The sequence below is a fragment of the Pseudophryne corroboree genome, chromosome 12, assembly GCF_028390025.1.
Source record: "Pseudophryne corroboree isolate aPseCor3 chromosome 12, aPseCor3.hap2, whole genome shotgun sequence".
NCBI lineage: Eukaryota > Metazoa > Chordata > Amphibia > Anura > Myobatrachidae > Pseudophryne > Pseudophryne corroboree.
This window is the reverse complement of record NC_086455.1, coordinates 73288346-73313083: the sequence shown is the minus strand read 5'-3', so window position 1 is coordinate 73313083 and position 24738 is coordinate 73288346. Positions and strand designations below refer to the sequence as shown.

Genomic DNA, 24738 nt, shown 5'->3' with positions numbered 1-24738 from the left:
GGTGAGGGAGCACTGTAGGTGTGCTATAAAGGTATGCTGGTGTCTATTTTATTGTGATGACTGACTTGGAGTGCCATCCACTTTGTATGTGTATCTATATTACTATTGGGAAAGGAACCTGAGCACGCTACTACTGTTGAACATGAGTGCCGGATATCTACATATGAAGGGTGTGTGTGTGTGTATACAGTATGTAGGGGGGGCACCAACATTTATCATGCCTCCGGGCGACTGGGGCGAACTTACGCCACTGTCTCCCAGCTATGAAAAAATGAATCACAGTTTCATAACAAGCACGTTTTGTGTAATACACACGTTATTTATATCATTACTGCAGTAGGGCAGCAAAATGTGCCATGATATATGGCAGAGATACAACATTATGGCCAGAGCATTAACAGAAAGGTAACGTGACTGACAGTTTGGCATTTCCGTTCCCATAGGAACCGTTATTCCAGCTGCTCTACCCATCCGGAAGCGGAAGTGACGGCTGTGAAAGTGGTCTACGTCCAGCAGGATTCATCGTGGTTGTGGGCAGCGGAGCCAGTCCGACCCAGTCGCCGTCTGAGGTACCCGGATGATCTTTGCTTTGCTTCTGGGCAGCAGTACTGCAGATAGTCACACAGGGCCCCGGGCAGGTCAGTGTGCCTTGTTTCGGCCACAGACATGAACAAGCAGGACATGGCTGATGAAGCTCTGTTCATGCTCCTGCACAATGAGATCGTCTCCTGTGTGTACAAGTCACCGGAGCAAGGGGATGTGGTGAGTGTCAGCTCTGCTGTCTCAGCACCAGGAGAGGATTCCACCCTCACTCTGTGTTTCTAGTCTGTGCGTGGGTTTTATGCAGCTACTGTATGCTGAAGATTATTACCTATAATATATATATAATATATATAGTTCCATTACAACACACATTTTATTTATATATATATATATATATATATATATATATATATATATAAAATGTGTGTTGTAATGGAACTATATTCGCACAATTTTGTTTTTAAAAGCGTTTTTATATTACAGTTGTGTAGATGCAGCGGTTTTATTTTATGAACCTTTTAACATGTTTTCTAAAAATATACCAATATCCAACTTTTTTATAACTTTGTTGTTTGTGTTTTTTTGTGATGCATTCACATCCTTTAGTGCAATGGTAACCCTACAATAGTTATCTTACCACACACCTTCCTCTTTCCCCCTGTTACACCATGGGTTCTAATGCACCACAGTCTATTTCTGTAGGGCAGGGAAACCCTACAGGATAATGTTACCCATTTATTTGTCTTGTAATGGATGTTACTCATATAGTTGTCTTCTAATGGATGCTCTTTAAACCACTGACTGGCTGCTTACTACTATATGAATAGAAACGTTGTAGCATATTTAGGGGTCTATTTACTAAGTTTTGGATGGAGATAAAGTACCAGCCAATCACCTCCTGTCATGTCACAGGCTGGGTTTGAAAAATGACAGGAGTTGATTAGCTGGTACTTAAGGGGACATTTACTAAGCAGTGATAAGAGCGGAGAAGTGAGCCAGTGGAGAAGTTGCCCCATCAACCAATCAGCAGCTCTGTATAGTTTTATAGTATGCAAATTATAGATATTACTTTCGTGCTGATTGGTTGCCATGGGCACTGGCTCACTTCTCCGCTCTTATCACTGCTTAGTAAATGTTCCCCATAGTCTTGGATGGAGAAAAAGTGCATGGAGATAAAGGGGGACATTTACTAAGCAGTGATAAGAACGGAGAAGTGCCCATGGCAACCAATCAGCACTGAAGTAACATCTATAATTTGCATACTATAAAATGATACAGAATTGCTGATTGGTTGATGGGGGCAACTTCTCCACTGGCTCACTTCTCTGCTCTTATCACTGCTTAGTAAATGTCCCCCTTAGTAAATATACCCCTATAGTGTATAACGGGAAAGTGGTCATGCAGTAATGCTTTTTATAGCAAACACTCACCAGTTTTGTGGAGATCCCTGGAGCTGCAGGGAGAGGAGAAATTAGGCAGCAACAGCTCTGCCTCGGTTCTATAGTCAGACACTGCTTTGCAGAGCTGGTGACAGGTCCACACCACGGGCAGTAACGCTACAGTGTGGGGGCAGGCCTTGTATACTGATGGACACTTGGATGTGTCATGTGACCAGGAAGTGCACTGTAGTTGGAGCTCTGTCAGCAGCAGCAAGAGAAGGCACAGGGATGCAGGTAGGAGACTCAATGGACACTGAAGCTTAGTGTAGTGGGCCTGAGACAGGCTCCCAGCATTCAGAAGCGTCCCCTTGTGTGCCTCCCCAGCTGTTCACATCGCACGTCACTGGTGTATAGTGTGAATTTGCTTTTTATTTATTCTCTACTTCCTTTGCAAGTCTCGCAGGTTTTGGCTACTTGATCTTGTGTTTTCGGTGGAGAAAATGTTTTGACACATTTTTGTTCTAGGAAAATGGAAGGTGTATTACTAAGTTGGAGAACATGGGTTTTCGAGTAGGACAAGGATTAATAGAACGGTAAGTAGTGGTTTTGAAAGATAGGCTTTGAGCTCAATTAATGACTCATAGGGGGGGTGATTCAATTTAATGCGATGTGCCATCCCCCACAGAGGTGCACATGGGAACTTGCAGCACCATGGTTACCGTAATTGGCTTACATGTGTGCCGCCGAGCATCGCAGCATTCTTCTGCAGCACATCGCTTTGGATTGAATTCTCTCCATGGAAAATTAAATTGCTGCCTCCATTGTCTTTGAGCGTAGTTTGTATAAACAACTTCTGCTAATTATAACTAAGCTTATTGGGAAAGAGAGCTCCGATCTCAATATTTTTTTGCAATCTGTTGCAAATTAAATATACTCTACTCATACAGAAAAATGGAGGTGCACCTGTACCCTGATCCGGTGTGCCGCAGGGGAGGCACTCGATTTACCGGCTGTCGGGATCCCGGCGCTCAGCATACCGGCGCCGGGATACCGACAATTATTCTCCCTCTTGGGGTGTCCACAACACCCCTAGAGGAAGATTATAATAGCGGCAACCGTGCCCGCAGTGTGGCAAGCGCAACGAGCCTGCAAGGGTTCTTTTGCACTTGCCCCGCTGCCGGCATTCCGGCGGTCCGGATCTTGGCGCCGGGATCCCGACAGCCGGCCAGTCATAGCACACCCGTGCTGCAGCTATCGGTGCTGAAGGTCTAATGTGGGTTTATAGCTGAACAGCAAGACTGTATTAAGAACTATAGATGGCTTTAGAGATGACATGCAGAGGACACAAGCACAGGGTCATTTGATTCTTCAGGAATGGGAGAGATTCCCATTGGGTGCTCCCCTACAATACGTGCACCATATGAGCATCGATCATGTTTAGTGAACAGCAGCTCCACGAAAATGATTGATGTACTTTTAACTTATTGGGTGGGATTCAAATCTTTTATTGCCCCTGATCTCCCATCTAAAGTGACGGGAGATCGCGGGGCGATATTCTAAGGCCCCCTGTTATCGCGCTGATCGCGCCCATAAGAGACTGGTTTAGCCGCGTAAAGCAGCTAAACCCGACTAAAGTCATGGGCGCGATCGCGAAAAGTCCCATTTGGGCGTCCAAACGGGTCACTTTTCGTGCATTTTAGCTCACCACCCCAGGGGGTGGCGAGCTGAAATGCTGATATCGTGCACATCGGCAGTAACATTTGAATACTGCCGGCGGGCGCGATGGGGGTGGGAGGGCAGCTGCAAGATTTGAATACCGCCCATTGACTGCTGGAGTGAGAGGTTCTATCAGCCACTGGCAAAATACATTGCATATATTACTGGACCTGAGTATCATTGAGTAATCTTATATTTATTTAACTACCTTAATATTATTATAGCATCATTGTTGTTGTTATTTGGTAGTTTGTCAGTTTTATGTGTCTATAGTAACCTTGGCCACCCCTTGGTTATATTTTTATGGGGGGGAGGGGGGAACCCCCCAAAAAACTTAAATTGCTCTTTTACCATTGTCAGAACATTCATTGTTGTGTGATGAGTTTGCTTTAATCAACCCACTGTGCAGCTCTGAGTGTCATTTGAATCCTTCCCCTCATCCCCTCAGATTTACCAAGGACACAGCCAGGTTCAAAGATGAATTGGATATTATGAAGTTTGTCTGCAAAGATTTTTGGACCACAGTGTTCAAGAAACAGATTGATAACCTTCGGACCAATCACCAGGTGAAGAATAAGAAGCATGCTCCAGCATTCTGTGTGTTTTTCCATAGACATCCAGGGTTGTTTGCTCAGTTTGTGAGTGTACACGTTGCATGCTAGGTGTGAATAGGCAGCAATATCAAACACTAATGGAGAACAAGAGCTTTAGAACAGGGTTTATAAGTAGCAATTCTGAAGCATAGTTAAAGTTGCAGTTCAGCACTTGTCTAGTGTAGGCATGACCAGTACAGAAGCATGAGGATCTGATACTCAGGTGAGGCTATACTGGAGTGCAGTGACATGTCTCAGTAGTATGGTTCTGTCTGAATCAGTATGTGTTAATGCTTACACTCCATGATGTGGTGTCCAGTGATGGAGGGACCCCGGGCACTTAAGACAGGGGGGCACGGGGGAAGTGTGTGTGTGTGTGTGTGGTACAGTATATTATATTGTGCATATCTCCCAAAATGACCCATTCAAGGAGTGACAAAATGCTCTCTACCTGGACTTTCCTCTTAATATATGATTGGCGTCAACTGTGTTGAACTATTTAATTGATAGGAAAAGGTATTTCTCCGGCAGGGTCCACAGGTTATCCACAGGATAACAGTGGGATATGATGGAGCGACAGCGGATTGGCACCAGCCGATCAAAGCTTTCTGGCCTCCCAGGATGCAACGGGCCTGTCCATATATCCCTGCCCACTGGCTCAGGTAAATCAGTTTTTTGTTTGGTGCGGCAGGAGCCCTAAGCTTTCTTATGTTATTTTTATAGTCTTACTAGTTTTATGAGTGATCTTTCTAAACAGCGTCGTATACGCTTAGAGAGAGTCGCTCCAACAACTCTCTGCCGGGTCGCGACAACGCTTACCCACGAGTACGGTGCTGTTTCGGCAGGCGTCTGTGTCGGATGTACTAGTAGGTCCAGCAGACGTTACCAGGCGCTGGCCGGAGCACGGAGAGAAGGTAAGGCATCTGTTCCGCTTAGATGGAATACAGACACAGCCGCACTGTATTTGGAGGAGATTACCAAACAGTAGCTAACGCGGCTGCCACTGCGGGTGTACCAGTGCTAGGCCTTAGGGATCTTAGGCACCAGGAATAGTATGAGGCCGCGATCCCTAGGGCTGATGTCAGCAGGGGGAGTCAGACGCTCTCCTGGTTGCCCCTCTCCCCAGTTCATGACCAGTGTCCGCCGAGTCTCCATGGGAACTGTTTCCTCGCTTCCGTCCCAGACGCTACTACGAAGGGACTCGGTCGCACCATATGCAGTTTTGTGACCGCTGCGTCTGTGTTCACTAAGCGCTACCACAAGGGGACCCAGTCGCAGCATAGGCGGCAGTGTGACTGGTGCGTCCGTGTTCACTGAGTGTCTGTGTTCACTATGGGTTCATAGAGTGGCAGTGTACACTAGTAGCGTCTGGATACACTCAGCGTTCGCTAACGTATTGATTGATCCTGGAAGCGAGGTGAGTCTCCCTGTATCCCACTCTACTGAGTACGGGCTATACAGCACTATATCTCTATCTACTTTTTTCAGTATGAATAGTTAGATAAGTGCCTATTGCATATGAGTCTGTATACATTTACTGTGGTTTCTTTCGCATTGCGTCTGAATACGTTAGATCTGTTTAAACATGATTCAGTAATATGTTCTCCTACATACTTAAAAATATGTTTGTAGTTGATAATATGCTCATATGACTAATATATAACATGTGACTGACTGCTAGTGTGATTGCTGACTTTAATATATGTTTGTCAGTTGCTTTTTCTGATCCTCAATGCTGGTGCATGGGTAGGGTCATATTGAGATCACTTTAGAAGGTTTAAAGTGATTACAGTCACAAATTGCGTAGTACACTGTGAAAGTGCTGATTATTTATCATTTCTAAAAGCGGCAGAGGGGACGAAGGTACACTTACAGTAATACCAACACTCATATCATGTTTGTCTTGCAAAACTGTATTATCCTCTCAGGATCTGGTTCAGGATGGTTTATGTGCAAATTGTTTTGCTTTTCAGCAAAATACAAGGCAAATTCCTGTACAGCGTCAGGTACAGATGGATCCACCTTGGGCTATGTTTGCACAGACCTTGTCCAGTATAGCTGAACGGACAATTCCTACAGCTTCAGTACCAGGAATGGGGTACACTATTAACCCATACATGCAGCTCCCTACCTACAGTATATCATTTCACCCAGCAGCTTCTCAAATGAAACAAGCTGATAAACCGATGGTACGTAAATCTTCACCTTCACAGGCTACACATGACGATTCATCGGATGATGAAAGCTCTATTTACTCTACTTCGGTATACGAAGAGGAGGAAGAAGGTCTCAGCTCAGTGGATATAGCTGAATTAATTAGAGCAATGCAGGTCATTCTATCCTTAGAAGATTTAGCAGAGCCTGTGTTAAAAACCAAGGCACCTGTGTTTAAACGTCCCAAAACAGTTAAGACTGAGTTTCCAGGGTCAGATCAGCTGACAGAAATCATGGAAGAGGCTTAGGCTACACCCAATAAAAAAAATATAGAATCCCCAAAAAATGGGATTCCAATTATTTTTTTCCAACTGGGGATTGTTTAAAAAGGGAGGTGGCTCCTAAAGTAGATACGCATGTGATTCGATTAGTGCGAAAATCTATATTGCCTTTGCCGTCAACATCATTAAATGATGTCACAGATAGGAGAGTGGATGGTTTTCTAGAAACCATATTTTCTCTGTCTGGAGCAGTCATAAGGCCAGTGATGGCTTCAGCTTGGATGGCAAAGGCAGTGGCAGCCTGGGCTGAGGCTTTGGAAGGGGATTTTTCATTAGCTTCTAGAGAGCAAAAATCCCATATAGCTCAGATTAAACAGGCTGCAGTATTCTTGGAAGAAGCAGCATTAGATATGGGTACTATTGCTTCTAGGGCATCAGCCTCAACAATAGCTGCTCACAAAGCAGTTTGGTGACGGACGTGGAAAGCTGAATCAGAATCTAAGAAAGTTTTGGAATTTTTGCCTTTTTCTGGAAATATTTCAAGTTTCCTTCCACCTATAACTCCAAACCTAAGGGTCCAGTTTTCCGGTCTGAAGGAAAAGCAAAGGGAAAAAGTGATCGCAAGCAGCCCCAATACAATAAGTCTGGTAAGTCAAAAAAAGCATTGGGCTACCAGAGGGCCAGCTTCTAAACCAGAAGACAAGCCATCAGCCTGATGGTGCGGGCCTCCACCTGGGGGACCCCAGGGTAGGGGGCCAACTTCTTCAGTTTGCACAGATCTGGCAGCAGTCTACAACAGATGCCTCGGTGCAAGAAGCGGTGTACCTAGGTTATGTTTTTTCCCTTCAAGAAGTATCCTACTCAAAGGTTCTTCTGCACCAGCCCGTCTCGGGTAAAGACGAAGGCCAGGGCTTTGCAAGAAGCAGTTCAGAAATTGCTTCAGTCAGGAGTAGTCTTTCCAGTTCTCCCTGAACAATGGGGACAGGGTTTTTACTCCAACCTATCTTTGGTTCAGAAGCCAAATGGGTAATTTCGTCCCATTCTCAATCTCAAAATGCTAAACAAATACATTTGGGTACCGCGGTTTCACATGGAGACGTTACGCTCCATAGTTTTGGCCATGGAACCAGGGGATTATATGGTATCCCTGGATATTCAGGATACTTACCTACATGTTCCTATAGCGCTGTCCCATCAGTATTATCTCAGGTTCGCTATCCTCCGGCAGCATTTTCAGTTCCAGGCCTTACCCTTTGGGTTAGCCACAGCCCCCAGAGTATTTACCAAGATTATGGTGGTTATGGCAGCTTATGTCCGCAAACAGGGGATAAGAATTTTTCCCTACCTCAACGACCTTTTAATCCTGGCACAGTTACAGGAATTTCTCCTGTGTCATCTCCAACAGACAGTAACATGTCTGCAGAGGCACGGATGGCTCATAAACTGGGAAAATTTGTCTCTGGTTCCGTCACAACGGATGACTCACTTGGGGGCTGTACTGGATTCAGGTCTGCAGAGAGTATTTTTACCTCAAAACAAGATATCCAAGGTACAGTCAAAGATTCAGGACTTGTTACACAGTCAAACGGTATCCATTCACGCAGCAATGCGAGTGATGGGTTTGATGGTGTCAACATTCGACATGGTGAGTATGCACAATTCCACTCAAGACTTCTGCAGCATCTGATTCTTTCCAAATGGAATGGAGTACATCAGACAATAAAGAAACAGACTATGGTACTTTCAGTAAAAGTAAGAAAGTAATTAGCCTGGTGGCTACAAACCTCCCATCTAGACAAGGGGAGACCTGTTTGGATATCAGAGTGGGAGATCCTGACAACAGATGGAGGTCTACATGGCTGGGGAGCAGTGTCCGTAAAATTATGGTTCCAGGGACAATGGATCAAAAGAAAGTTGCCTGCCAATAAACATGTTAGAACTTCGGGCCATATACATGGCACTGATTCAGGCAAAGGACATTCTTTGGGGAAAACCAGTCCAGATCCGCTCAGACAATGCGACGGCAGTAGCGTACCTCAACCATCAGGGAGGAACCCGCAGCCAAAAAGCAATGAAGGAGATAAGTCACATATTAAAATGGGCAGAACGCCATCATCCAGCCTTGTCTGCAGTGTTCGTTCCGGGAGTCCTAAACTGGGAAGCGGACTTTTTCATTCGACACACCATTCAAGCAAGCAAATGGGCTCTACACCCGGAGGTCTTTCAGACCCTAGTAGACAAATGGGGGTTGCCAGAGATAGATCTCATGGCGTCCCGTCTGTACTTTAAAGTACCCGCATACGGGTCAAAAACAAAGGATCCCAGAGCGATCTTTGTGGACGCCTTGTCGGTGAGATGGGACTTTCATCTGGCTTATCTGTTTCCTCCGATCACCCTATTACCCAGGGTGGTGAGGAAAATAAAGCAAGCTAAGGGTGCCGTGATTCTAATTGCCCCCGCTTGGCCAGGAGGACATTGGTACACAGACCTGCAGAGAATGTCGATGGAGGCTCCACTTCTGCTCCCTCAACGTCCATATCTACTGATGCAGGCTCCTTGTTATCACAGACATCTGGATCGACTGTCTTTGGCGTGGCTCTTGAAACCTCTATCCTGAAGTCAAGTGGATTCTCACAACAGGTAATTCGAACAATGCTCAGAGCAAGGAAACCCTCCTCAGCTCGTATTTATCACCGAATATGGCAGGCCTCTATTCATTGGTGCATTGAAAGAAGTGTGGACCCGAAATCTTTCAGAGTTTCCAGGGTCTTGGCATCCCTTTTAGGCATTGACTGTATGGTTCCAAAAGGCAGGAATGGATAAGGGTTTCAAGGTGGCTTCCTTGAGAGTGCAAGTATCGGCATTGACTGTATGGTTCCAAAAGAAAATTGCCAATTTACAGGATGTGCATACTTTTTCCAGGGAATGCTGCGCATTCAACCTCCTTTTGTTCCACCTACAGTACCGTGGGACTTATGTTTAGTCCTGAAAGCCCTTCAAGTTGCCCCATTTGAACCACTTGTTAAAGTGGATCTTAAATGGTTGACAGCTAAAGTGCTCTTTCTACTGACTATGGCATCAGCTAGAAGAGTGTCAGATTTAGGAGCGCTGTCATTTCGTTCCCCATTTCTGTTTTTTTTTTATCCAGATAAAACAGTTCTCAGAACTAGGTCTGGGTATCTTCCTAAGGTGGTGTCTAAATTCCACCTTAATGAAGAAATTGTAGTCCCGGCTTTTCAGGTATCGGGACTTTCTGCGGGAGATGCGTCACTGTACGTGGTCCTTGCGTTAAGGATCTACGTGAATCGTACCACTGCCATCAGAAAGACAGATTCGCTCTTTTTTCTCTACGGATTTCACAAGAGAGGATGGCCTGCTACTAAACAGACGCTGGCAAGATGGCTTCGAATGACGATTTCAGAAGCATAGTCTCAAGCTGATCTCCCTGTTCCGGCTAATGTCTCTGCTCACTCTACTCGTAAGGTAGGTCCTTCATGGGCAGCACAACATGGTGTTTCAACAGAACAGATATGTAAGGCAGCCACATGGTCTTCCATTAACACATTTATTAGACATTATGCCTTGGATACTTTTGCCTCTCATGACGCTGAATTTGGGCGTAAGGTTCTCCTGTCCAATCAGGAGCGTCCCCACCACTAAATTGCTTTGGGAAGTCCCATTGTTATCCTGTGGATAACATGTGACCCTGCCGGAGAAATATACGTTATGGTAAGAACTTACCATTGATAACAGTATTTCTCCTAAGTCCACAGGTTCCACAGGGATCCCTTCCTGACGCACCTGATTTGAGGATCTTTCTACTCACTAACCTTTTCTTTCTTGTATGAAAGGGTGTGCATGTGTGTTCTTCTCGCCTGATTAGTGCTCTACATGATGCTACTGCCTAGTGCTTTGGAATACAACTGATTTTCCTGAGCCAGTGGGTGGGGATATATGGACGGGCCCATTGCATCCTGGGAGGCCAGAAAGCTTTTGATCGGTTGGTGACAATCCGCTTTCGCTCCATCATATCCCATTGTTAACCTGTGGACTTAATAGAAATACTGTTATCAACGGTAAGTTCTTACAATAACGTTTATTTCTCTTACATCCTAGAGGATGCTGGGGTCCATGGGGGTATAGATGGGTCCACTAGAAGCCACTGGCACTTTAAGAGTTTGAGAGTGTGGGCTGGCTCCTCCCTCTATGCCCCTCTTACCAGACTCAGTTTAGAAAATTTGCCCGGAGGAGCCAGTCACAGCTAGGGGAGCTCCTAGAGCTTCTTTAGTTTTATTTTTTTCTAAGAGTTAGGCACAGGGAGCCTCCCTGCTTCGTGGGACTTAGGAGGGGAGTAGTGTCCGCCCTGAGGGGTTCGAGCCACTATCTCTGCTGACAGGACACTGAGCTCCTAAGGGTGATGATCGTTAGCCGCCCCAGGCGACCGCTCACCAGCCCCCCTAGCAAGCGGGGAGCTGGTATGAAGATGGCAGCAACAGGGTACTAACTGCGCTCCGGAGGCTCAGCGGTACACAGTGCGGCGCTTTGAGGGGCGCCCTTAGTCAGCGCCTATACCCTACACTGGTCACCAAGGCTGTCAGGGATCTCGGTAACGCTGCCAGCACCATTCCTCAGACCAGTATAAAGAAGTGAAGAGCGGGAAGCAGCGCCATGTTCAGGGGGCGGGGCTTCTCAGAGCGGACCCAGAAGCGTTCAGCGCCATTTTCCTGCCTGCAGATCCAGTACAGAGACGCTGACAGGGAAAGCTGTCCCTCTGTGCTGTACCAGGGGGTTGTAGAAGGGGGGGAGGCTGTGTAAATACTGTGTAGTCTATTAAGGTACACAGTCAGCACCAGGTAGTTGTATTATATCTACCTAGGGAAGCGCTGTGTGTGGGTTGGCTACAATCTCTGTGTTTCTCTGTGGCAGGCTTTGGGGGCAAACTGTGTCTAACATTTTCCTGTGTGTGTGCGGGTGTTTGTTTCTCACATAGCCATGTCTAGGGACTCGTGTCTTATGCTGCAGAGGACATTTTCTCTCAGGAGAGATCCATTCCATGTACACAGGAATGTAATGTTTTGTCTCAGATCCCTATTACTGAGCCTGAGTGGTTGACCTCTATTAAGGGAATGTTCTCTCAGATCTCTACTAGGGTAGCTCATACTGAGACTGAAACTCTGGAATTAAAGAAGTCTATGGCAGTTTGGTCGGATTCATTCCCTATTCCTTCAAAATCCCCTAGCATATACCCACAAAAACGTGCACTTGCCCAGATTATGCAATATGACACGGATACCGACTCTGACACGGCTGACGTGATGGGGATGTGCTGAGGGGGGCGGCATCCCTGGATAAGGGGGTGCAGCTCATGATTGAGGCTGTTAGAGATGTGTTAAACATTTCTGACACAACACCTGAGCATGTTGAGGAGGCTTACTTCACTGAGAATAAGAAAGCCTCGCTAACCTTCCCTGCGTCTAAAGAATTAAATGCTTTATTTGAAAAATCCTGGGATAACCCGGAGAAAAAATTCCAGATCCCCAAAAGGGTTTTTGTCGCCTTTCCTTTCCCTGAGGATGATAGGAAAAAATGGGAACCCCCCCCCATAGTTGACGCCTCTGTCTCCAGACTGTCAAAGAAGGTGGTTTTACCTGTCCCTGGATCTACCACGTTAAAAGAACCGGCTGATCGTAAGATTGACACTATGCTCAAATCCATATACACCGCTTCAGGGGTGACGTTGAGGCCCACTATTGCCTGTGCATGGAATTCTAAAGCTATAGTAAAGTGGTCAGGCACGTTACTAGAGGATTTGGATTCAATGGATAGAAGTGACACTGAATTATTTTTACGTAACATACAGGATTCTGCGGGGTTCATGGTGGAATCCATGAAGGACCTGGGTACGCTGACTGTAAGGGTATCTTCCTTGTCTGTCTCTGCTTGCAGGCGCATCTGGCTACGCCAATGGTCGGCAGACGCGGAATCCATGAGAAGTGTGGAGAACCTACCCTACACAGGTCAGGCTCTATTTGGGGAAGCATTGGGTGCGTGGATTTCCACGGCAACCGCGGGTAAGTCACCTTTTCTTCCCTCAGCTACGCCTTCTACGAAGAAAACCTTTTCTTCATCTGCATCACAGTCCATTCGAACCGCTAAGACAAAAAAGTCCAAGCCTCCTACCACCTTCTTTAGAGGTGGTCGTGCAAAATCCAAAAAGCCTGCACCCACAGGCTCCCAGGACCAGATACCAGCTTCAGGTTCCTCAAAATCCTCAGAATGACGGTGGTCCGCGAAGCCTGTAAAATGGGCTGGTGGGTGTGAGGCTCAGACGTTTCAGCCACGTCTGGGTTCGTCCGGCCTGGATACCTGGGTACAGAATATTGTGTCCCAGGGGTACAGACTGGAGTTTCAAAAACTTCCGCCGCACCAGTTCTTCAAATCAGGCTTGCCAGTTTTGTTGGCAGACAGGGCTATCCTACAGGAAGCCATCCAAAAATTGGAAAAGTCACAGGTCATTGTCCCTGTTCCACCTCATATGCAAACCAAGGGTTATTATTCAAACCTTTTCGTGGTACCGGAGCCGGATGGTTCGGTCAGACCAATTTTGAAATTGTTAAACCCTTATCTGAGGGAGTTCAAATTCAAAATGGTGATCTCTGGTCTGGAGGAGGGAGAGTTTCTGGTATCCCTGGATATCAAGGATGCGTACCTCCACATTCCGATTTGGCAGCCACACCAGGCTTATCTCAGATTTGCACTGTTGGACTGTCACTATCAGTTCCAGGCGCTGCCATTCGGCCTCTCCACGGCCCCGAGGGTGTTCACCAAGGTGATGGCAGAGATGAAGGTTCTCCTCCGCAGACAGGGGGTGAACATAATTCCATATCTGGATGACCTGCTGATAAAGGCATCGTCCAGGGAGAAATTGTTACAGTCCATTGCTCTCACGACTCATCTATTCAGGGAGCACGGTTGAATCCTGAACCTTCCGAAGTCACATTTGGAGCCGACAAGGAGATTGTCATTCCTGGGAGGTGTAGAGGGTGCTTCTACCGGAGGAGAAAGCGTTGGTGATTCAAACAATGGTCGGGATGTCCTGACACCAGCCCGGGTATTGGTTCATCAGTGCATTCGCCTTCTGGGGAAGATGGTTGCCTCTTACGAGGCTCTACAATATGGAATATTTCATGCTCTGTCATTCCAACTGGATCGCCTAGATAAGTGGTCAGGATCTCACCTACACATGCACCAGAGGATACGTCTGTCGCCGAAAGCAAGGTTTTCACTCCTCTGGTGGCTGCAACTGCCTCGCCTTCTGGAGGGCCGCAGGTTCGGGTTTCAGAACTGGATCCTTCTAACCACGTATGCAAGTCTCAGAGGTTGGGCCGCAGTCACCCAAGGGAAACCTTCCAAGGAAGGTGGTCAAGTTGGGAATCCCTTCTTCCAATAAACATCCTGGAGCTAAGAGCCGTGTACAACGTTCTTCTACAAGCAGCACAACTTCTGCAAGATCAGGCCATTCAACTGCAGTTGCAAAATGTAACGACGGTAGCCTACATAAAGCGACAGGGCGGAACGAAGAGCAGAGGTGCAAAAATCCTCCTCTGGGCAGAAAGGCACGCAGTGGCGCTGTCAGCAATCTTCATTCCGGGAGTGGACAACTGGGAAGCAGATTTCCTCAGCAGGCACAATCTCCATCCAGGAGTATGGGGCCTCCATCTGGAGGTGTTCGGAGGTGACCAGTTGTTGGGGTGTACCTCAAATAGACATGATGGCCTCGCGCCTCAACAAAAAACTTTGGAGGTACTGTTCCAGGTCGAGAGACCCACAAGCAGTGGCGGTGGATGCCCCGGTAACACCGTGGGTGTTCAAGTCGGTGTATGTGTTCCCTCCACTTCCACTCATTCCAAGAATTCTAAAGCTTGTAAAAAGAACAAGAGTTCAGGCGATCCTCATTACTCTGGACTGGCCAAGGAGGGCTTGGTACGCGGATCTGCTGTATCTACTGCTGGAAGATCCAAGGCCTCTCCCTCTTTGGGAGAATCTTCTACAACAGGGGCCGTTCGCTTATCAAGACTTACCAAGGCTACGTTTGACAGCATGAAGGTTGAACGCCAGATATTAACTCGGAAGGGCATTCCGAACAAGGTTATTCCTACCCTGATACAGGCTAGGAAAGGAGTTACATCTAAACATTACCATCGCATTTGGAAAAAGTACGTGTCTTGGTGTGAATCCAAGAAGTTTCCTGTGGTGGAGTTTCAACTTGGTAGGTTTCTCCTCTTCCTGCAAGCAGGTGTGGATATGGGCCTGCGTTTGGGATCCATAAAGATCCAGATTGCTGCTTTATCCATTTTCTTTCAGAAACAATTGGCTGCCCTCCCTGAGGTTCAGACCTTTTTTGAAAGGGGTTCTGCATATCCAGCCTCCCTTTGTGGCACCGACGGCACCCTGGGATCTTAACGTGGTGTTGCAGTTCCTGGAATCGGATTGGTTTGGGCCCTTACGGGAGGCTGAGGTCAAGTTTCTCACGTGGAAGGCTGTTACTTTGTTGGCCTTAGCTACTGCTCGGCATGTGTCGGAATTGGGGGCTTTGTCCTGTAAAAGTCCCTACTTAATCTTCCATGAAGATAGAGCTGAGCTCAGGACGCATCAGCAGTTTCTTCCAAAGGTTGTGTTGGGTTTTCATATTAACCAACCTAATGTGGTGCCAGTGGCTACTGACTCCTCAATTGCATTAAAAGTCCTTGGATGTTGTGAGGGCTTTAAAGATCTATGTGAAGAGGACTGCTCATCACAGAAAATCGGACTCTCTGTTTGTCCTTTATGATCCCAAGAAAATTGGGTGTCCTGCTTCTAAGCAGACGATTTCTTACTGGATCAGGTTCACTATCCAGCATGAGTATTCTACGGCAGGATTGCCGTGTCCAACATCTGTTAAAGCCCACTCTACTCGTAAAGTGGGGTCTTCCTGGGCAGCTGGCCGGGGTGTCTCGGCTTTACAGCTTTGCTGAGCGGCTACTTGGTCTGGGTCGAACACGTTTGGTAAGTTCTACAAGCTCGATACTTTGGCCTCTGAGGACCTGAAGTTTGGTCAATCAATTCTGCAGGAGCTTCCGCGCTCTCCCTCCGGTTCTGGGAGCTTTGGTACATCCCCATGGTACTAATGTGGACCCCAGCATCCTCTAGGACGTAAGAGAAAATAGGATTTTAATTACCTACCGGTATATCCTTTTCTCGTAGTCCGTACTGCTTTGTTCTTAGTTAAGTACTGCGTTTCTTTACTGGGTTCAGTAATGTTTCAGCTGTTGCTGAGTTTTTAGGCTAGTTAGCCTAGTTTGCCTTGTTTGTGTGAGCTGGTATGATACTCGCCGCTATCTGTGTATTTCCTTCTCTCGAAGTATGTCCGTCTCCTCGGGCACTGTTTCTAGACTGAGTGGAGGAGGGGCATAGAGGGAGGAGCCAGCCCACTATTAAAGGCTTAAAGTGCCAGTGGCTCCTAGTGGACCCGTCTATACCCCCATGGTACTAATGTGGCCCCCAGCATCCTCTACGGACTACGAGAAAAGGATTTACCAGTAGGTAATTAAAATCCTATTTTCAACACAGGCGATTGCAGTCATAAATTAAGAGGGAAGTCCAGGTAAAGAGTATTTTGTCCCTGCTGGAATGCGTCATGGTGGTAGGTATGGATTGTAAACCAATGGTGTATGTTAGATTTAAACTAAAAGTTTAATGATACCTGGGTACTGTTTATAGCTCCACTTAATTGAGTGACAGCTTTTTTATAAAGTTTCCTTGTAGTGGTACAAAGACAACTTAAGTAACCTTAAAATACACACTAGAAGATAAAATCTATAATTTATCTTGCAAAAATAAAATGGCAGCAGCCTCTGTGCTACTTACACACTGGGTCAGGACTCTCTCTAGACCTAAATGCTCCCATTAGATAACCGGTTACCCAGCACCCTGACACCCAGGTGGAGAGGAGGAGAAGCTGGGATCTCTGGCTCACTTACAGTTCTCTCCCCCAACTATTTCTCCTCTAGTCAAGAAGCTCCTTTGAAATCTCATGAAACCTGATAATCTTGTATAGGGATACGGTCGTTAGGTCGACACAGCTTAGGTCGACAGTGATTAGGTCAACCACTGAAGGTCGACATGGTCATTAGGTCGACAGGTCAAAAGGTCGACATGAGTTTTTCACATTTTTTAAACATTTTTGGAATTTTTCATACTTGACGATCCACGTGGACTACAATTGGGAACGGTAACCTGTGCCGAGCGCAGCAGTAGCGGAGTGAGGCACCTTGCCCGAAGCATGGTGAGCGAAGCGGTGCACTAATTGGGGTTCCCCGTCACTTTACAAAGAAAACAACACCAAAAAAGATCAAAAAACCCATGTCAACCTTTTGACCTGTCGACCTAGTACATGTCGACCTAATGACCATATCGACCTATTGCCCCTGTCGACCTAATGCTTGTCAATCTTCCATGGTCGACCTAATGACTGTCAACCTAAGTTGAGTCGACCCAACGACCCATATTCATGCATTACGTACTGTCCTGCTTACATTCTGGCAGCCTGATTCTGCTACTGCACAAGAGGGAGAGCTAGTGATGTTAGTATGCTCCAGCCAGTGGGCCCCCTGACATGGTCCTGTCCCCCACTTGAGAATGATCTGTGATAAGCTACAGGAGCAGCAGTTTCATAAGATATATATTGATTTGGCCTATGTATAAATTAGTTAAGCTGTATGTTCGTGGAACAATGGGGATCTTATATATTGTTATTGGCTGCGAATAAGATAAAAAACGCTAGTAGTAATAGACATACTTTTTACTGCTTTTTGTCACCGAATGGAATTCCTTCCCTGTTCTCATTTCATTATTTCAGCTCTGCTGCACATATTTGCTTTCTTCATGGCCAGAATTTTTGCCTACGTCAGTTCCCAGAACTTCTGCTTATTTTTAGATGCCTGGGCTGCTCTCACACACAATGTTTTATGCATTTTCCTCTTTGCATAGGGAATATACGTTCTCCAGGACAACAAGTTCCGCCTCATCACTCCAATGTCTGCAGGAAAACAATATTTGGAGCATGCTCCCAAGGTAAGGATAAACATGGTAATAATAAATACAATATAGTATGCACAGATCTGATTACATGATGCAAGGTAAACTAGATAAAACCAATAATTTAAGGTTTCATTACGATGTTCAATAAAATATAAGGCAGTATTTACAGAGGGATAATTGCTTGCCTTCTTACAATACAATGGAAACCGATGAAATCTACGTAGAACATACTTCCTAACTGCCGGGTTTGGTGAGGCTGTCTCGCCATCAAGCAATCAGGATTCTGGTTTCATTTTGATGGGGGGGTTGGGTGGTATTTAGTGCTGCATCCAGCAGACGCAGATGCTTTTACTGTGCTAAGCAAAAAAAATTGCAATTTCCGTTTAAAAAAAAGACTTCTTGAGGTGTTGCCGTGTTCGCCAATGATGCTAGCACATTTCTTACGTGGCGTGGCCACTCCCCCTTTCCCAACGCCAGAAGCTAATTTAGACTTGAGCAATGTCTGATATGGTAGGATACTGCTTTCTTTTCTGTTTGTTTTTTGTTTGCACTTTTGACAATTATATGTAAAACAAACTGTTAAAGGAATACATCATCTCTACTGAATCCCTATATTTTCCATTTTGCTGTCTGGTTGCAGAATAGACTCCTATACAGATGGCTTGTGTTTTATTATAAATAACCATTTCTGCTGCGGGGTACACTGGGCTCCACAAGAATTAACATCAGGGTGTAGAGTAGGATCTTGATCCGAGGCACCAACAGGCTCAAAGCTTTTGACTGTTCCCAAGATGCACAGCGCCGCCTCCTCTATAACCCCGCCTCCATGCACAGGGAGCTCAGTTTGTAAGTTGGTGCCATGCAGTATGCAGGCACTTAACTGGAGGCTACCTTAGGCAGCCTATTCAGAGCTTCTTTTTACAGAAAAACTAGAAGATTCTTGCACACAAACGTGGCTGGCCTGCTTCCAAGCAGACTCTGGCCAGATGGATTAGAATGGTGATTGCACATGCTTATGTACAGGCTGGTCGTCCGGTTCCTGCTACCATCAAAGCCCATTCTACTCGGTCGGTTGGACCTTCTTGGGCGGCCCACCGTGGTGCGACCCTTGAACAATTGTGCAAGGTGGCTACGTGATCCTCGGGGAACACATTTATAAGTTTCTATGCCTTCGATACCGCTGCTTCCCAGGATGCTTCCTTTGGACGCCGGTTTCTTGTGCCCGCTACAGTGCGTACCCTCCCATAAGGAACTGCTTTAGGACATCCCCGATGTTAATCCTTGTGGAGCCCAGTGTACCCCGCAGCAGAAAACAAGATTTATGGTAAGAACTTACCCTTGTTAAATCTCTTTCTGCAAGGTACACTGGGCTCCACAAGGCGCCCACCCTGACTCACTTAGCTTCTTTGGGTTGGTATTGGCATAGCCGCTGACACCCTCTCCTGCGGTGAGTGTGTGGTGTAATTGGCTACGAGCGATTGTCGTCTTTGGTACCTGCTACTGCATTGGACTGGTTAATGAAACTGAGCTCCTGTGCACGGAGGAGGGGTTATAGAAGAGGCGGCGCTGTGCATCTTGGGAACAGTCAAAAGCTTTGAGCCTGTTGGTGCCTCGGATCAAGATCCTACTCTACACCACAATGTTAATCCTTGTGGAGCCTAGTGTACCTCGCAAAAATATTTAACAACGGTAAGTTCTTGCCATAAATCTCATTTTCTCTTACGTCCTAGAGGATGCTGGGGTCCACATTAGTACCATGGGATATAGATGGGTCCACCAGGAGCCATTGGCACTTTAAGAGTTTGAGAGTGTGGGCTGGCTCCTCCCTCTATGCCCCTCCTACCAGACTCAGTTTAGAAAATGTGCCCGGAGGAGCCGGTCACAGCTAGGGGAGCTCTACAGAGTTCTCTTAGAAAAAGTTTTTTCTTTCTTTTTTCAGAGTTTGTTATTTTACAGGGAGGCTGCTGGCGACAGCCTCCCTGCAGCGAGGGACTGAGGAGGGGGAGGAGCAGTGTCCGCCCTGCGGGGTCTTGAGCCACTGCCCCTGCTGACTGTACATTGAGCTCCAGAGGGGTCCGATCGCGCCCCGCCACAGGGAAACGCTTACCCCGGCAGCCAGCCGCCACCCCTTGGGGAGCTGAAGTGTGGCGAGTGAGTCCCTGTCCCCCCTTGCAAGCAGGGGGACAGTGTGAAGAGGGCGGCTAGAGGGTAGCAGCGTGGTCTTAACCGCGCTCCTGGAATGCTCAGCGGTACTGCGGTGCGGCACTGGGAGGGGCGCCCTGGGCCAGCTCCGGACCCTACACTGACCACAACAAGCCTGTCGGGGTCTGTGGATCCAGGCCAGCACAAAATCCTCCGGCCAGTATAATCTTTCAAAGAGCGGGAAGACAGCGCCATTGAGGGGGCAGAGCTTCTCCTCAGAGCGGACCCAGCAGCGTTCAGCGCCATTTTCCTGCCTGCAGCTCACTGCCAGTGGATACACAGGTCCCTCCAGAGCAACTCCAGCTATCTGTACGGTACCAGGGGGTTGTAGAAGGGAGGGGAGGACTGTGTCACCTATTAAGGGACACAGTCAGCGCGGGTTTAGGGTCTCTCTATACTCTAATAGCGCTGTGTGTGGGTTGGCTCCAATCTCTGTGTCTCTCTGCCATTCTTGGGGGGGAGGGGGGGAACTGTCTGCCCAGTTCCCTGTGTGTTTGTGGGGTGTTTGGTGGGTGTGTGACAACATGTCTAGGGACACTGTTTCATATGCTGCAGAGGATTTGTCTTCCCAGGAAGACTCCATTCCATGTAATCAGGATTGCACTGTTTTAGCACAGATCCCAGCTAGAGAGCCAGAATGGTTGGTCTTTCTGAGGGGCACTATTTCTCAGATTTCTGATAGAGTTGCTAGGACTGAGCATGCCACTCAGATCCTCCAGTCCTCTATGGTTCTTTGGTCTGATACTGCCTCCTCGGGGTCCTCTGCGGTACATTCTCACAAACGTGCACTTGCAATTATGCAGGATGACACGGACACCGACTCTGACGCTGCAGACGGTGACGGGGATGTGTTGAGGGGGGTCAGCATCACTTGCCAAGGGGGTGCAGTTGATGATTGAGGCTGTTAGGGATGTTTTACACATTTTGGACACCGCTCCGGAACAGGTGGAGGAGGCCTTCTTTACAGATAATAAGAAGCCCCCCCCTCACCTTCCCGGCATCCAAAGAATTAAATTCTATCTTTGAAAAGGCATCGGAAACTCCGGAAAAGAAATTCCAAATTCCCAAGAGAGTCTTGGTTGCTTTTCCCTTCCCAGAGGAATATAGGAAGAAATGGGAGTCCCCACCGATAGTCGACTCCTCTGTCTCCAGGCTGTCCAAACAGATGGTGTTACCGGTCCCGGGATCTACCGCGTTAAAGGATCCGGCAGATCGCAAGGTGGATGCTACGCTGAAATCCATTTACACGGCTTCAGGGGCTATATTGCGGCCTACTATAGCCTGTGCTTGGATTGCTAAAGCTATTGCCAGGTGGGCAATCACTCTGCAGGAGGAATCAACTACGCTGGATAAAGGTGACTTTGATTTATTTTTACGTAATATTCAGAATTCTGCAGTGTTCCTGGGGGATTCCATGAAGGACCTGGGTTCCATGGCTGCGGGGATCTCCTCCATGTCCGTCTCGGCTCGCAGGGGTCTCTAGCTGCGCAACTGGTCTGCGTACGCGGAATCCAGGAAGAGTGTGGAGGGCCTACCATACAATGGTCAGGCTCTCTTTGGGGAGGTGCTGGATGCGTGGATTGCCACAGCTACCGCGGGTAAGTCTCCTTTTCTCCCCTCAGCTGCACCGGCTACGAAGAAGACATTTTCATCAACCACGTCACAGTCCTTTCGGCCCGCGAGGCCTAGAAAGAACAAGCCTTCGAACACCTTCTTCAGAGGTGGTCGTGCCAAAGGAAAGAAACCTGCTCCCGCTCCCTGGATGTCGTCGGGTCTGGACCCCTTGGTCCTGGATATAGTGTCCAGAGGGTACAGACTGGAGTTTCAAGATCCCACGCCTCACCGTTTCTTCAAGTCAGGCTTGACAGCCCTGCTGGCAGACAGGACAGTTCTTCTGGAGGCCATCAGAAAATTGCTGGTGTCAGAGGTCATTCTTCCGGTCCCACTTCAGCAGTGGAACAAGGGTTATTATTCGAACCTTTTTGTGGTACCAAAACCGGATGGTTCGGTACGGCCTATTCTAAACTTAAAGTCTTTGAACCCTTATCTCAGGGAGTTCAAATTCAAGATGGAATCTCTGAGAGCTGTCATCTCAGGACTGAGGGAGGGGGAGTTCCTGGTGTCTCTGGACATCAAGGATGCTTACCTCCACATTCCCATTTGGGCGCCGCATCAAGCATATCTCAGGTTTGCGCTATTGGACGATCACTATCAGTTCCAGGCGCTGCTGTTTGGCCTCTCCACAGCACCGAATATCTTCACCAAGGTGATGGCGGAGATGATGGTTCTCCTCCGCAAACAGGGGGTGAACATAATTCGATATCTGGACGATCTCCTGATCAAGGCGTCGTCCAGGGAGAGGTTATTGCGAACCATCGCGCTCATGACACAGCTGCTAAGGAAGCACGGTTGGATCCTGAACCTTCCAAAGTCTCATCTGGAGCCGACAAGGCGGCTGTCTTTCCTGGGAATGATCCTCGACACGGAAGTGCAGAGGGTATTTCTCCCGGTGGAGAAAGCGTTGGTGATTCAAACAATGGTCCGGGATGTCCTAAAGCCTACCCGGGTATCAGTTCATCAATGCATACGCCTTCTGGGGAAGATGGTTGCAGCCTACGAGGCTCTGCAGTACGGCAGGTTTCATGCTCAACCTTTTCAGCTGGACCTCTTGGACCAGTGGTCGGGCTCTCCCCTACACATGTGCAAGAGGATACGCCTGTCTCCGAAAGCCAGGATTTCACTCCTCTGGTGGCTGCAACTTCCGCACCTTCTGGAAGGGCGAAGGTTCGGAATTCAAGACTGGATCCTTTTAACCACAGATGCAAGTCTAAGAGGTTGTGGAGCAGTCGCTCTGGGGGAAACCTTTCAGGGTCGATGGTCGGATCAAGAATCACTTCTCCCAATAAACATCCTGGAACTCAGGGCCGTGTACAACGCCCTTCTGCAAGCAGCACACCTTCTACAGGATCGGGCTGTTCAGGTGCAGTCGGACAATGTGACCACAGTGGCCTACATAAACCGACAAGGCGGAACGAAGAGCAGGGCTGCCATGTCCGAGGTGTCAAAAATCCTCATCTGAGCAGAAAGGCACGCGGTGGCGATGTCTGCAATCTTCATTCCGGGCGTAGACAACTGGGAAGCAGACTTCCTCAGCAGACACGATCTCCATCCATGGGAGAGGGGCTTCCATCCGGAGGTGTTCGAGGAGGTAACCGGTTGGTGGGGGGTTCCTCACATAGACATGATGGCCTCCTGCCTCAATAAGAAGCTACGGAGGTACTGTTCCAGGTCAAGAGACCCATAGGCAGTGGCGGTGGAAGCACTGGTAACACCGTGGGCGTTCAAGTCAGTGTATGTGTTCCCTCCACTTCCTCTGATACCAAAGGTTCTTCAGCTCGTGAGAAGAACAAAGGTTCTGGCAATCCTCATTGCTCCGGACTGGCCAAGGAGGGCTTGGTACGCGGATCTACTGGATCTTCTGCTGGAAGATCCACGGCCTTTACCTCTTCGGGAGGATCTGCTCCTGCAGGGGCCGTTCGCTTATCAAGACTTACCGCGGCTACGTTTGACGGCATGGCGGTTGAACGCCAGATCTTAGCTCGGAAAGGTGTCCCGAGTGAGGTCATTCCTACCCTGATACAGGCCAGGAAGGGGGTAACGTCTAAACATTACCATCGCATTTGGAAGAAATATGTTTCTTGGTGTGAGGCCAAGAAGTTTCCTGCGGTGGAGTTTCAACTTGGACGTCTTCTCCGTTTCCTGCAAGCAGAGGTGGATATGGGACTGAGATTGGGCTCCATCAAGGTCCAGATCTCTGCTTTATCCATCTTCTTCCAAAAACAATTGGCTGTTCTTCCTGAGGTTCAGACCTTTTTGAAAGGGGTTCTGCACACCCAGCTTCCCTTTGTGGTGCCTACGGCACCATGGGATCTTGATGTGGTGTTGCAGTTCCTGCAATCTGCTTGGTTTGAGCCTCTACAGGAGGCTGATCTCAAGTTTCTCACGTGGAAGGCGGTCACCATGTTGGCCTTGACTTCTGCACGACGCGTGTCGGAATTGGGGGCTTTATCTTGTAAAAGCCCCTATCTGATCTTCCATGAGGACAGGGCGGAACTTAAGACTCGTCCACAGTTCCTGCCTAAGTGTCGGCTTTCCATATCAACCAACCTATTTTGGTGCCAGTGGCTACTGACTCCTCAATTACTTCAAAGGCCTTGGATGTAGTGAGGACTATGAAGATTTACGTGAAGATGACGGCTCGTCATAGGAAAAGTGACTCTGTTTGTCCTCTATGATCCCAAGAAAATTGGATGTCCTGCTTCTAAGCAGTCGATTTCATGGCGGCTCAGGTTCACTATCCAGCATGCCTATTCCACGGCTGGATTGCCGTGTCCGAAATCTGTAAAGGCCCACTCTACTCGTAAAGTGGGCTCTTCCTGGGCGGCTACCCGGGGTGTCTCGGCGGTACAACTCTGCCGAGCAGCTTCTTGGTCGGGGTCGAACACGTTTGCCAAGTTTTACAAGTTCGATACTCGGGCCTCTGATGACCTCAAGTTTGGTCAAGCAGTGTTACAGGAGCCTCCGCGCTCTCCCTCCTGTACTGGGAGCTTTGGTACATCCCCATACTAATATGGACCCCAGCATCCTCTAGGACGTAAGAGAAAATAGGATTTTGGTTACCTACCGGTAAATCCTTTTCTCGTAGTGATGGGGATGTGTTGCAGGGGTCCGCATCTCTTGCAAAGGGGGTGCAATTGTCGATAGAGGCTATCAGGGATGTGTTGAATGTTA

At 47.8% G+C, this 24738-nt stretch overlaps 1 protein-coding gene across 1 annotated transcript in view; it reads left to right on the top strand.

Moving 5' to 3' along the window:
* The first annotated feature begins 491 nt into the window (after positions 1-491).
* TRAPPC6B (trafficking protein particle complex subunit 6B) overlaps positions 492-24738 on the top strand; it is an 84067-nt gene continuing 59820 nt past the window's right edge. The window contains exons 1-4 of the mRNA XM_063947642.1: positions 492-762; positions 2448-2515; positions 4087-4204; positions 17695-17778. Of these exons, the coding sequence (XP_063803712.1) occupies positions 667-762; positions 2448-2515; positions 4087-4204; positions 17695-17778 (366 nt within the window). The 5' untranslated portion in view covers positions 492-666. The remainder of the gene's footprint in view (positions 763-2447; positions 2516-4086; positions 4205-17694; positions 17779-24738) is intronic.